Below are 13819 nucleotides of genomic sequence, written 5' to 3' on the forward strand. Positions count from 1 at the left end.
CCCTGGGCTTCTATGTCCTTGGTCTCCTCTGGCTCCTATTTGCCTCTGTGGTCCTCATCTTGTTGCTGACCTGGACCTGGCATGTGACACCACAGAGTTTGGACATGGAACAATCTGCTGCATTGGCCACAAGCACTCACACCACAAGCCTGGAGGTGCAGAGGGCAAGGCAAGTAACTATGCCCCGGGCCTGGCTGCTCTTCCTTCAAGGATCACTCCCTACTTTCCGGTCTAGCCTTTTCCTGTGGGTAAGGCCTAATGGGCGTGTGGGGCCTCTGATAGCAGGAAGGCGACCCTCAGCTCTGAGTCAGGGTCGTGGTCAGGACCTATTGGGCACAGTGGGCATTAGGTACTCAGGCCATAGTCTGTGACAGTGAGTGGAGATCCTAAGACTTCACTGGACTCTACTAGCATCTAACTAGGATGGGAGGTTGAGACCATTACAGAACATCCTATTCTCCTAGTCACTTCTCCTTTATCTGAAGCCCCCTCTTTACATCTAGGCACCCAGATCCAAATCAAGAGATAGAGGTGATGTAACTGGGTGGTCACAGGACCAACCTCCCTATGTTGCTCAGAACATTGCCAGGCTACATGGTCACTGCTACCACTTTGTGGGGGGAAAAGATAAAAAAAGCAAACAGAAATGGAGCATGGCTCCCGCTCCTTCATACTTGGAAGAAAACTTGGAAAGCCATTAACCAGGATGGGAGCACTATCCCTAAATATCATGAGTATTTTTTCCCTGTTTAACACTTTCTGGTTTTCTACCAATGTTATCATTTGTATAATAAAAGTATTTTTTAAAATAAAATGTAGCTTTTTTTGGGGGGGGGGATGGGAATGGCTGAAGCACTTGTTACAAGAATTCCCAAAGTCCCAACTGCTATCATCCTGACCCCAAATCCCCAACAAGCCTCCTCTAGCTGTAGCTGAAGGTGGGCAGGTAGAATGCCTCCACTTTAGTGATTCGTCTCCTGCAGGGTTTATCTTCCCATCAGGCTACCTCGACTATCAAGTCTAGAATACAAAAGGTTCTAGAGCTGAGAGGCAGTGCTAAAACCTGCCTGGCTGCAGGAGAGGTGGGTTTCTCACACTCAGTCTTTAGAACACAACTCTCCTTGCTGGCCAGGTCAGTGGGACTGGGAAAGGATGTGGCAGACTGTTGGGTTTGTCTGTAGTCCTAAGTCTCCTGCTTTTTTTTTTTTTTTTTTTTTTTTTTAAAAGAGTTTATTTATTTAATGCATATGAGTACACTGTCATATGGTTATAGATGGTTGTGAACCACCATGTGGTTGCTGGGAATTGAACTCAGGACCTCTGGAAGAGCAGTCAGTGCTCTTAACCACTAAGCCATCTCTCCAGCCCAAGTCTGCTGCTTTTAAAGCTGGATGTAACAGCATCGTTCTCTCTCCCAAAATTTCATCGATTCTCCCAGTGAGGCCTTCTTCCACACCTCATTAGTTTAATTCGGGGATTGGGGGCCAGATAAGGGAAGGAAGGTTACACTTTTCAGCATCTACAGAATGCCCTTTTCCAGATGGTTCTAGGTCTTCCGGTGAACCTGAGTCAATCTCTTTCCTGCCATTAACTCTTCCAAGTAGAAGACAAACCCTTTTCTTCATGGACTTCACCGTCTGAAAGCAGCCCTTTTCTCAATTCTGACTTTGGCTGCTTCCTCCCCCTGGGCTTCTATGTCCTTGGTCTCCTCTGGCTCCTATTTGCCTCTGTGGTCCTCATCTTGTTGCTGACCTGGACCTGGCATGTGACACCACAGTGTTCAGCTTCATTTCTCATGGTACCTCGTACCTGAAATGTCTCATGGGTCACCTGTACCAGCAGTAGTCTTCTGAGCCCATCCTCACTTTAGCTAAGAGTTCTGCTTCCTTCTCAGCATACCTCACTACTACCATGAACAAGTCTTTCTCCTAAGCTGGGTAAGGTGCAGTCCACTGCTATAGCCATTTCCAAATGTCCCCACATCTTCTTATTGGACTTTAAACTCCTTAAGTAAAGGTGCAGGCTTCAAATGTCTCCAGGTGCTACCTAGGGTGGCCTAAGCCATGCTGTGCATGGAAGGATTAAGGAAAGTAGCAGCAGAGGCACCAAGATGCTGCACTACCATCTTTTTTGTTAAGGCTTTGCCAAAGGGACAGCTCGCACCTGCTGCCTGCCTGTTCTGTGGCTTGGCATACAGCCCTCAGGCTGCCTAGCACGTCTCCTGGTTTGACCTTTCCATAGCCCTTTATACTCCAACAAGTCTGTAGAATCCTTGAGAACCTGGGAATCACACTTCTTAAAAAATGGATGAAAAGCCAGGCAGTGGTGGTGCATGCCTTTAATCCCAGCACTTGGGAAGCAGAAGCAGGTGGATTTCTGAGTTCAAGGACAGCCTGGTCTACAGAGTGAGTTCCAGGACAGCCAGGGCTACACAGAGAAACCCTGTCTCAAAAAACCAAAACAAAATGGATGAAAAATTATCACTTTAGCCAACCCAGTTTCTGATCAATATTCTTTTTGCCTCAATCCTTGGGTTTGACTCTGTTATGTCCCCCAAGAGCTCTGGACCTCTCACTCAACCACTGTGGCTCAGGCCCACAGAAGTCCAGGTGTTTTTTGTTTTGGTTTTTTGAGACAGGGTTTCTCTCTGTGACCCTGGCTGTCCTGGAATTCACTTTGTAGACTAGGCTGGTCTTGAACTCAGAAATCTGCCTCCTGAGTGCTGGGATAAAAAGCATGCACCACTATGCCCTGCTTCAATTTAGACTTGTTATCCCTTCCCTCTTGATACTGAAAAGGCAGATCCCAGAGGCTTTTCCTGATAACTGTGATGTAATTTATGAGTCAGCCGCATTTTGGGACAAATGGCTTGCAAGCACACACAAGACCCAGTTTTCTTCTTCTTCTTCTTCTTCTTTTTTTTTTTTTTTGGTTTTTTGAGACAGGGTTTCTCTGTGTAGCCCTGGCTGTCCTGGAACTCCTCTGTAGACCAGGCTGGCCTCGAACTCAGAACTCCGCCTGCCTCTGCCTCCCGAGTGCTGGGACTAAAGGCGTGTGCCACCACGCTCGGTGCTGCTGCTGCCGCTTCTTTTCTGTCAGCTGTTGCTGTACACAGCATTTTCATAAAACCGGTAGGCGACTTTAATAATTTTGTTAAAAACTCCAGGTTGTTTTCCAGAGATCTCGGCTTCTTTGTGCAGCGACCTCCCCCTATGATCCTCAAGACTATCCAGATTTGGGGTTGGTATTTTCAATCCAATTTATTAAGTCCTCAGGGAGGAAGAAGGCCACATCCTTCCACCACAGACCCTTCGATCATCTTGACAGTTTCTGCTTTCTCCTGTCTCCTCAGCTCTGCCTTGGATTCCCCAGAGAGAGGGATCTGCTGTCTTGTGTGCCCTGAATCTAACACCCAAGAGGAGACTAGAAATCCTCAGTGTGTTTCTTAGGTCTCCTCAGGAAGAGCCGGGGCAGAACGACCCTAAGCATCAGGCCAAGCACGGGAAGCTGGAGTAGGGGGGGAAACAGATTAAGTTCTTTACCACAAAGGAGAAAACCACACTGGAGAGGGAAAATAAATAGAATAGCCCAGGGTAGCAAAATCCAGGTCCCCAGGGCATAGCGACTGTAATAGCAATGGGTGACTTGGAAGCCTGGCACACTACTCCCGGGACCATGGCAGATCAGCCACTGAGGAAGAGACGCTTGTAGGCCTTGTTCATCTGCTCCAAGAAGATGAAGGTGAGGACAGTGTGGGGACCCAGTCGGGCATAGTATGGTGTGAAGCCCTTCCACAGGCTGAAGAAACCCTCATAGCGGACGACTTTCAGCAGCACATCCTAGACAGACAGGCAGGCAAGTGCTGGGGCTAGGACCTGGTCTCGAGCCCTTTGTACCCTGTCCCCAGCTTCCTTCACATTCCTCCCAGGGCACCCAGCTCCCCCCATCCCGCCACCTCCTCACCAGCCCATTCTTGTACTCTGGCTTCCCATCAATCATCCGCATATTCTGGATCCTGAAAGAGAGGAAGTATGAACATGAAAGACAGGAAGGGGGTCCTCCCGACGTTCTCTAGTCCCAGGCTGCAGACTCACCTAGTTTTGACGATGTCCACAGGCATGGAAGCAGCAGTGGTGACGAGGCCACTGATCATGCTGGCGCAGAAGTGGCAGAGAATATTGTCAGAGAAGTAGCCTGGGAGGTGAAGCAAAAGGTGGTAGTCAACTCTCAGGTAGCTCAGGTCAGGCTCAGGTGCTCAGCTCTGGGTCTCTCACCTGAGTCCAGCAAAAACTGCTTCGATTGAGAGTAAGAGGCGAGCTGGGCAGCATTGACAACGACAGCTCGAGCCATGGTAGGGATGCAGCCCTGGAGGTGGAGGGTGGAGGCAACGGAGACAGTCAAAAATGCCAGAGATCTAACCCAGCATGCCCCAAGACTCCAACCCTTGCACTCACCCGCCACAGCGTGGGGACTCCTTCTTCCCTGGCAATTCTAACTAGGGCATTAAACACATTTTTGTAGCCACGGCGCTGGTCAGCTGGAAGCCTGGGGGAAAGGCAGGGAAAGGCCAAGATCAGGACAGCCCAGGGTCCATAGGAGCAAAGAAGGGGAAGCCTGCACAGGTGAATGCCCTGATGTAGATATAGACAACATCATCCTAGATTCCAGGAATGGGGCTGGAGTTAAGCTCAGACACAGAACTCACCGGCCATCAGCAGTCATCCTGATGAGAGCCACCTCAGCTGGCGTTCCCACAAATGCACCAGTTGCACCTGCAGTCATGCCAATCAGGGCTTTCAGGAGAAAGCCAGGGGGTGTACCATCAGCCCCAGTCAGGCGCTCAAACAACACAGTATATATGCCAAGGCGAGTAGTGGTGTAGGTGGCCTGGCGCAGTAGACCGGCTGACAGCCTGAGGAGTAGAAATGTCAACACATCAGGCCAAGGTCTGAACCTGTCAACCAACAACCTCCCTCCCCAACTTGAAGCCACAGTACCCAGTGTAAATGCCCTTCAGGCCTTCTGCCTTCAGGATGCTGGTGAGGGCATGGAAACTGGTTTTGTACTCTCGAGTCTTGGCCCCTTCACCACTCAACTGCATCCGGTTCTTCACCAGGTCCAGGGGCTGCACAAAAACTGTAGCACCCATCCTGAAGTGAGGCAGGAAAGGAAACCAGAGGTCAGTTGTTCCAACTCTACTGCAACCTGGCAAGAAGTTACAAAGGTCAGGGTCTGACAAGCAACTAAGGATTCAGGAGGCTGATGGCCATATGTGTTAGTGTGTGCATCAAGGGCAACATGCCAGAAGAGTCCAGTTGCCCAGTAAAGGGCATGCAAATCAAAATGCCTCAGGCAGTTCTTTAGGGTTCAAGCAGAATTAGGACTACAGGCGGTCTAAAGAAAGGTGGAGAGGGCGTCCCCATCCTAGGACGCCAAGCAGTCCTCTAACAAAGCCTTTAATGACCTAGACCCACCACCCAAACAGGCACAATGAAGCAAAGGTGGTGGAAACACGGGGTAATGACCCTTGAACGTAGCCCAGTTGGATGAATAGATCCTGGCAACCCATCAGGGACCCCGCACCGGCTCCATTTACTGCAACACACCCCAAGTTACACTGGGCCCAGGTGCTTGCTCCCGTCCCTTCCTCCTTTTCCCCCATCCCTGGGGCCTGAGCTTACCCAGCCAGGCCCCCAAACAGGAACTTGACAGACTTAGGGGAGGTACGGGGTTTCCCGTCCATCCGGCCAGCCCCGGGACTCGCCGTCGCCGCCATCGCCCCTTGATGGCCCTCGGCTTTGGGTCCCGTGCACGTACAGCCCCGCTCGCGCCCAAGGTGACACCAGCGCGCAACAGGGCGAGGGCGCGCGCGCGCACGCCCCTCCGACAGGCAAATCTGGCTCCAGCGGGAGGCTGGGGCGGGCGCAGGCTCGGAGCGCAAAGGCAGCCGGGAAGAAGGCGGGGCCAAGATGCAAGATGAAGGGGCGTGGCCGACTTAGGAAGCTACCCTGTAGTTCCCGCCCCTCCCGAATTGGAATCGCGGGAAAGAAAAAAAAAAAAAAAGTTTGTTTGAAAACCTCGCGAGAACAAGTGAGTCAGCCGAGTTCGGGCTAGGAGGCCTCTCGCGATATATTTCAGCGGCGAAAGGGGGTGGAGGGCTGGAAGGGGGGCAAGCACTCTCGCGATACTTTGAACGTACCGTGGCGCCCAGACGAAGGAGAGGTTTGTAAACAGGGCAGCTCCAAGATCTCGGGGACTAAGGGGAAAAAAACTAGATCGTCTCCTGAGCATCGCAGCTCCCTCCATCTCCGCAGGCACCTTCTACACGTCAAACATTGCTTTCAACCGGCCTCTCGGGACCGGAAGTCCTCCGCCCTGAGCGTCCAATACTGAGAGCGGCCTTTCTTACCGGAAACCCTTTTCCGGGGGCATAGGAAGACGGTCTACCTGGCCGGAAGTCCCACCTCTTTGCGATTCCTCCCACCCTTCCCGAAGTTTTTTTTGTTACCTGTTTGCCTTCGCTCCTTTTCTGTCTGATTTCTGTACTACGGAAAGATACATTGTCTCCCCTCCCAGCTCCGCTAAGCTGGCTTGATAGCTCCCTTCCTGAATCGGAGTTCCTTCCCCGACGCCCCCATGTAGCTGAGAAGTGGGACCTAGGGGTGGTTGGACCCCTGGGATCCTGAAGGAGAGGCAGAGAGGGCGCAGGACTCGGCTTCTGCTCCTGCGATCAGGACGCGACCTTCTCAGCTTTCCCCCTCCCGCGGCCATGCACCCTGCGGCCTTCCCGCTTCCTGTTGTCGTGGCTACTGTGCTGTGGGGAGCAGCCCCTGTCCGAGGGCTGATCCGAGCGGTGAGTCTGAGGGTCGGACGGGGACTGGGTGCTGAGAATGGGGTTCAGACTGAAACACGGACTGTTCCGTCTGCAGACTTCGGAGCACAATGCCAGCATGGACTTCGCAGACCTTCCAGCTCTGTTTGGGGCCACTCTGAGCGACGAGGGACTCCAGGTGATGCCTTTCCCATTTCCCTCTATGCATCCTGGGCAGGGGTGAAGTGGCCGTGCTCGGGAGGTAGGAAATAGTGGTGTTAGCAGCGGAATGCATCGGACTGTGGATATAGTTCAGTGATAGGGTGCTTTTTCTAGTATGAGATTCTAGGTTGAAAAAAAAAAACAAACAAACAAAAACAGCGCCCCCAACCCAGAAAAACCTAAGTGCATGATCATGTCCAGCGCAGAATCCAGAGATAATAGACAGTGTCCACCTCTAGAACTTCACATTTTTTATTTCATGTGCATAGGTGTGAGAATGTCAGATCCCCTGGAACTGGAGTTACAGTCAGTTGTGAGCTGCTACATAGATGCTAGGAACTGAACTCCAGTTCTCTGGAAGAACAGCCAGTGCTGTTAAGCACTGAGTCATCTCCAACCCCTAGAACTCCCAAGTTTAAGAGGGAGTCTGAGAATGGGTTAAGATAGAAAGCAGGTGCTTATCAGCAGTGTCTCTGGAGCTACTTACTGTCTGTATAGGTGGCCATGGACAGCCTTTAATGGGTTGAGTCAAATGGGTAATAGAAATTAACCTAGGGCTATCGTGCTAGTGTGATAAGCATGTCTGTAGTAGTTCATTACAAAGTTCTTGCCACATAGCAAGAACTCATTTGGCCACAGATAGCAGTAGAGTTGTAAGATGGCTAATTGGAAAATGAAGCAAATTGAATATGCTATATGTACTTGAAAGGTGAACGTGAAAAAACTTGGTGAAAATGACATGAATGAGGAGCAAGGTGAATGAATCACTGTCAGTGGGAAACTTAAAAGCAGAACTAAACTAGCCCTGAGAAGTTAAGGGAGCTTCTCGTAAAGGGATGTTGTTTACTGTTGGGTTTGAGACTGGACTCTGGAACTCTGGCTGTCCCAACTCACTGTAGTCTCAAGTGCCGGGATTAAATGCATGTGTCACCATTTCTACCTGAGTTGTAGATTCAGAGTTGGGTGGGATGCTCATACCTCCAGGATGAGCAATGATAGAGCTGCAGATGCAGATAGTAGTATATAGTGTTGTTTGGTAGGTCCTGTGGAAGACAGAACTAAAGATGAAAAATGTTTGCCTTCATCCCTCAGGGGTTCCTTGTGGAGGCCCACCCAGAAAATGCCTGCGGTCCTATTGCCCCGCCACCCTCAGCCCCGGTCAATGGGTCAGTCTTTATTGCACTGCTTCGAAGATTCGACTGCAACTTTGACCTCAAGGTTGCTGAATGGGGAATGGGAGGTAGAAAGCAGGGTACATGACAGCAGAAATGAAGAAAGGGTTACAACTCTATCCCTCCCGCTTTGCCTCCTTAGGTCCTCAATGCTCAGAAAGCTGGGTATGGTGCAGCTGTGGTACACAATGTGAATTCCAATGAACTGCTAAACATGGTGTGGAACAGTGGTAAGGAAGAAGTCGGCACTACTGGTTGAACCGTGGAGTTGAGTGGGAAGGCAGTTGGTTGAGATCTGCAAAAAGTGCCAAAAGCCAGTTTCAGGGAATTGATGAACAGAAGGCTAAATCCTTAATATCCTGCTCCTTACAGAGGAAATCCAACAGCAGATCTGGATCCCATCTGTATTTATCGGAGAGAGAAGTGCAGAGTACCTACGAGCCCTTTTTGTCTATGAGAAGGGGTAGGACGCTTTCTTCCCTTTCTTCCCATTCTTCCCTCTCCACTCAGGCTCACGATCTCTTCCTCGTCTGGTCTGTCTTGACTTTCTCCTCATTTATGCCTGTCCCAAGCCAGTAACCCTATTTTACCTGGCTTGAGGTTGTCTCTCTCCTCAGGGCTCGGGTGCTTCTGGTTCCAGACAACAGCTTCCCCTTGGGCTATTACCTCATTCCTTTCACTGGGATTGTAGGACTGCTGGTTTTGGCCATGGGAACAGTATTGGTAAGTAGCTGAGAAGAACTTACAATGCCAGACTGGATCCGTAGAGGGGAGGATCTACTGCATTTTTTCAGTCATTTCTTAAGCCTGGTCCACTCCTCTTCCTTATCCCTAGATAGTTCGTTGCATCCAGCACCGGAAACGGCTTCAACGGAACCGACTTACCAAAGAGCAACTGAAACAGATTCCTACCCATGACTATCAGAAAGGTACGGGCAGAAGGGCCTTCTCTTAGCTGGCCTCATCCTGAAGGATTTTTGAACCCAATAAGTAGATAAGGGGTTCAAAGAACCAGAAAGGTGCCACCTTTGCTTGGTTTTAAAAAAAAAAAAAAAAAAAAAAAAAAAAAAAAAAAAAAACAACCAAGCACAAGCAAAGGAGGTAGGGTAGAGCAGGGGCTGGAAAGCAAAGATGAACAAAGGAAACTTCTGACCTTGTGTGTGTGTGGGGGGGTGTAGAGTGTAAAAGATGTAAGGAGCCAGGAGAACTCAAAAGCAAGCAGGTGAGGGGTTGGGTTATCTAGACTTGGAGCCTCCAGTACCATATAAGGCTATAGCAAAAGCCTTGCCCCTCCCAGTTCTGCTTTCCCCTCCCACCCCCCAACCCACTTCCCTTATCTCTGCTTGTCCCCTCTAGCCCCAAGATTTTATGTGGTGCCCTAAATTTGCATTTGGCTTGGTAAAAAACCAGGGAAAAAAAGACTTGTACAGTGAGTTTACTTGGGCTTGATTGCCAATAGTTTAGTGAATCCTTTCCCTTTCCCAGGAGATCAATATGACGTCTGTGCCATCTGCCTGGATGAATATGAGGATGGGGACAAGCTTCGAGTACTTCCCTGTGCTCATGGTAAGGCCCATGTGTGCCCAAGTCTGTTCCTGCCCAACCTGTAGAGACCAGGCACTTCATATAAACCACTCCACAGCTTATCACAGTCGCTGTGTGGACCCCTGGCTCACTCAGACCCGAAAGACCTGCCCCATCTGCAAACAGCCTGTCCATCGGGGTCCTGGGGATGAGGAGCAGGAAGAAACCCAAGAGCAAGAGGAAGGTGATGAAGGGGAGCCAAGGGACCAACCTGCTTCAGAATGGACCCCACTCCTGGGCTCTAGCCCTACTCTTCCCACCTCCTTTGGATCCCTAGCCCCTGCCCCCATGGTCTTTCCTGGGCCCTCCACAGATCCCTCACCTTCTCCTTCATCTGCTGCCCTGGCCTGACACCCCCATTACTTGGTACCTTGGTGACCGACCTATTTGCACAAACTTTTTCCAGTCTAATAAGCTGAGAAGCTGAGGGTGAGGGATAGGGGACATTTCCACCCCAGGTTCATGAACCCAGCCTCATCCTTTGGAGGGGGCTAGAAGCCATAGGGACATGGTTTTCACTTCTTGGATTAATAAATTGCTTTTTTTTTGTGGATGAAAAAAAAGAGTAAGATCATCTTTACACAGGTGAGATTCTGGAAAAATAATCACCTCATAGGATTAACTTGTCAGGGGGACAGCCCTAGCTACATGTGCTGTGACTCAGGGAGGGGAGCCCCACCTACACAGGATGACTCAAGTGGCCCTGCCTCACCCGCAGGCTTGGACCCATTCTCTGGTCTGCATGGTTATGTTCCATTACATACTAATTCAACTGGGCCTGAAAATGGAAATACCATTATAGAGGGGCCTAGGTCACATGACTAAGTACATGGAAGAACGCCCACTTAGGGAGGGGCTGAGAGAAGAAAAGGAGACTCCTGGGAGTAAGAGTTCACTCTGGACACAGTCAAGAAGCAGGTACCTAATTGAGGTGGGTCACCGTGCCTGTCTCCCAACTAATGCCAAGTGCAAGCCACACAGGTCCTTGTTAGTAGAATCTTTTTTTATTCAGAAAAAAAAAAAGAACAAAAAACAAAAAACGAAACCCAAAAACAAAATTTTTCCAAACACACACAGGAGGGGTATGAGTAGGGGGAGGTGTCTGTCCATCCAGCCCCAGCCCCCAGCCCATGTGGTTTTGGCAGCAATAAGGGAAATGGGGTAATGGCCCAAAAAATAATGGTATGTGTGTGTATGGAAAGAAGGGGGTGCAGAAGCCAAAGGGAACGGTGGGGGGAGGGGACAGATGAGGTCAGTACTGGGAACGCCGCAGGTGAGTGGCCATTTCATAACATTTCTTGTTGATCAAACCACCGTGGACACCTTCTTTGCCCATCAGCAGGACTAGCGCTGGAGGAGAGAAAGAGGAAGCTAGGACCCAGGTGTCACAATTCAACCCTGCCAGCTGTTGAGCAGCTGTCTGGCCCCGGGGGCTGTAACCTAACCTCATCCCTCCTAACCAGCCCCCCCCATGCACAGGCAGGCTGTCAGTCACCCTAAAACAATAGAGCTTTTCAAAGAAGGGGGAAAAAAAAAGCTTTAAGACTGGTAAAGAAAAAGGCAAACTTTTTCTAAGTTTCAGGCTGTAGGTGGCTAGGAACTGCTGTGATGAGCTTCCTACCTCAAGTCTTTACAGAACTCGAGATTAGAGCGAAATGCTGACTTAAGATTCCAACAAACTGCCCTAAGCAAGCTGATCTCAAAAAGCTCAAAGCAAGAAGGGACTTAGGAGGTAACGTAACTTAGTTTCCTTACAAGATGGGGAGCCAGGGGCAGAACCCAAAGGACCATCCAAGGTTCCCACATCCAGCAGAGTAAACACTTTGCAGCCTTGACACCGAGGACACATAAGGTGACTAACAAAAGGTTAGGGATTTCAAAGCTAGAGAATCAGTCAAACTCACTCTTGGCAGTCATGGTGACAGTGACATTGAAGGTGGGGGCTCCTCCGGTGCTCTTGGTACGAAGATCCATTGTGAATTCCCCGTCTTGCAGCAGTGAGTCCCGGATCACAGAACATTTCTGGCCCCCAAGTGTCAGCCCATTCACGAAAAAGCTTGACCGGTCTTTGCCTACCAGGACACCAACCTCAGCTGGCTAAAAGAATCAATCACCTCATTAAGTTAGTGCACCTGCACAGCCTGTCCTCTTATGTACTGTGGAGTTGGAGGTGCTTCCTGCACACCATCAAAGTTGGGGAAAAACCCAGTACCACAGTGGGTATAGCAGAGAACGATCATGGTCCTAAAGTCTGGTAAATAGGTCCAAGGAGGAAAAACTATTCCTCTGAAGTCTTAGATCTTCATGTTTAATAGAGAAAGCAAATGCTGGGTACCAGAAATCGATCCATGATCGAGGGGGAGCCTTTGGATGCTTAGAACAGTCCTTCAGGAAAAGCAGAAGCGGAGAGGGGAAGGGAGGGGGTAGGAAGGGAGGAGAAGTAACTTTGTCCTTATTTGGTCAAAGGTTCTGCAGGCGTTGTTAGGAGCCCGGACGCCTGGGTCTCTCGGTAACCTCGAGTTTAGGCCCAGGTAGCTATGCCCCAGGATAAGGAAGCTGACTCCGGGGGCTAAGTTTAAGAAGTTTATAAGGGCGGGACACTAGTCTGTGTGTGAGTCTAGACATCCCAGAGAACCTTTCTCCTTCTCCCCCTTAAACCCCAAACCCCTATATCCGGTACCCTCCCGCCCGGAAATCCCCTTTCCCCCCCATTCGAACTTCCGCTCCCCCTCCCCACTTCCGGGCAGTGTGGTCAGGGAAGGTGGTGGTACGGACAGCAGCAACCTTATTCCTTCACTTTTACCGTCTCAGAACTTCTCACAAAGTTCCCCTACTCCGGGCCCGGGCGGATGGCGGGAAGGGAGGGCGAGGGGACTTCCGGGATCGGCCTCCCAGGAATGTTGAGGCTAACGTGCCGACTTGGGGGGTGTGTGTGTGGCGGCCTCGCCCTCTAACGGAGCTGGGAGGGGCAGGGTGGCCACCGAGGTCCGGCCGGGGCCAAGGCCACGCGCCTGGCGCTCCCATCAGCGTACGGGGAAACAATGGTGGAGGGCGAGCGAGCCGCCGGCCCGAAGGGGAGTCCGGGCTCCCCGAGCCCCTCATCGATCCTAATCCCGGGCTAAAACTGCAGCGCGTGCCCGCCCCGCCCTGGAGGAGGCGGAAGTGGGCCGCCGCACCGGCCGCCGCGCCCCTCCCCGCCCTGAGCCCCGGATGTAACGCCCCGTCGCAGAAAGCGGGGCGGCGGGCGAGATGGGCGCCGCCGCCGAGGGGCGTAGAGCCCGGGGGGCCGCCGAGGAGCCCGGTCTCACGCAGCCGCCATTCGCGCCGCCGAGGGGAGAGGACCGGATCACGGCCTCCCGCTGCCCTCGCTAGCCTGCGCCCGCCCCCACCCAAGTCCCCCAGAGGGTCTAAGGCCGGTCACTGCCCGGGACCGCACGAGCCTCGCAGTACCGTAATGCTAACGAAGGTCTTCCCGGGGACGGCGGCCCAGACGGAGGGCGAGTCCTTGTAGCCTACGATGGCCGCGTCCTGACAGGTCCCGTCCGCCATAAGGCTGTCGATGTAGGCGTTCCACCCGGCCATGGCGCTGCTGCTGGGGCTGCTCTGCGGGCTGCTGCTGGGATCGCGGGCTCGGGCTCGGGCTGGCGGGCGGGGGAAGGCAGAGAGCTCGGGGCACGCGCTGCCGTCCGGAACGCGGCTCTGTTAGCTGTGCAGCAGCCCTCGCACCGCCACTTCCTGCTCCTCCCCCCCCCTCTAGATTTTTATTTGCAAAGGGCGGCGGGGCGGGGCCTGCGCCCCATTCCCTCCCTCCATCCCCCCCCCCCGCCGGGCCAGATAGCGAACTTTTGCAAATGCAATTTTAAAAAACCCTCCCCCCCTCCTTTTGCAAAATTTGCCGAGTTCGATGGAAAGCCACGCGAAAGGCTATAGAGTGGTGGTGGCAGGAGAGAGGTTAAGGTTAGGGCTCGCTCCGATTCATCCTGAATTGCCACTTGGCCATAGAAGGAGGAAGCCAGAGGAAGCAAGGAAA

The 13819-nt window shown here is 51.8% G+C and overlaps 4 protein-coding genes across 5 annotated transcripts in view; 2 read left to right on the plus strand and 2 right to left on the minus strand.

The window, feature by feature from the left end:
- Nucleotides 1-371, plus strand: part of Gp1ba (glycoprotein Ib platelet subunit alpha) — a 2168-nt gene extending 1797 nt beyond the window's left edge. The window contains exon 2 of the mRNA XM_021212683.1: nt 1-371. Coding sequence (XP_021068342.1) covers nt 1-371 — 371 coding nt within the window.
- Nucleotides 372-3241: 2870 nt separating this feature from the next.
- On the minus strand, nt 3242-5925 carry Slc25a11 (solute carrier family 25 member 11). Its single transcript, XM_021212183.2, has 8 exons — nt 5682-5925; nt 4998-5150; nt 4706-4912; nt 4455-4545; nt 4275-4365; nt 4095-4194; nt 3964-4015; nt 3242-3839 (listed from the first exon to the last, which is right to left on the minus strand). The coding sequence occupies exons 1-8, from the start codon at nt 5774-5776 to the stop codon at nt 3684-3686; spliced, it is 945 nt and encodes a 314-aa protein (XP_021067842.1). The 5' UTR covers nt 5777-5925; the 3' UTR covers nt 3242-3683.
- A 221-nt stretch (nt 5926-6146) lies between these two features.
- Rnf167 (ring finger protein 167) lies at nt 6147-10352 on the plus strand. 2 transcript variants are annotated; one of them, XM_021212202.2, is made up of 9 exons: nt 6147-6853; nt 6930-7010; nt 8126-8251; nt 8348-8435; nt 8578-8668; nt 8823-8928; nt 9041-9134; nt 9691-9771; nt 9848-10352. In XM_021212202.2, exons 1-9 carry the CDS (start codon nt 6770-6772, stop codon nt 10138-10140), a joined length of 1044 nt encoding a protein of 347 aa, XP_021067861.1. In that variant the 5' UTR covers nt 6147-6769; the 3' UTR covers nt 10141-10352. The 2 variants fall into 2 exon arrangements, with proteins under 2 accessions (XP_021067861.1, XP_029401608.1); XM_029545748.1 differs by having other exon boundaries at nt 8126-8199.
- A 422-nt stretch (nt 10353-10774) lies between these two features.
- Nucleotides 10775-13541, minus strand: Pfn1 (profilin 1). Its single transcript, XM_021212204.1, has 3 exons — nt 13240-13541; nt 11694-11886; nt 10775-11139 (listed from the first exon to the last, which is right to left on the minus strand). The coding sequence occupies exons 1-3, from the start codon at nt 13369-13371 to the stop codon at nt 11042-11044; spliced, it is 423 nt and encodes a 140-aa protein (XP_021067863.1). The 5' UTR covers nt 13372-13541; the 3' UTR covers nt 10775-11041.
- Between the last annotated feature and the right edge of the window lie 278 nt (nt 13542-13819).

Source organism: Mus pahari, chromosome 14 (genome assembly GCF_900095145.1).
Source record: "Mus pahari chromosome 14, PAHARI_EIJ_v1.1, whole genome shotgun sequence".
Lineage (NCBI taxonomy): Eukaryota > Metazoa > Chordata > Mammalia > Rodentia > Muridae > Mus > Mus pahari.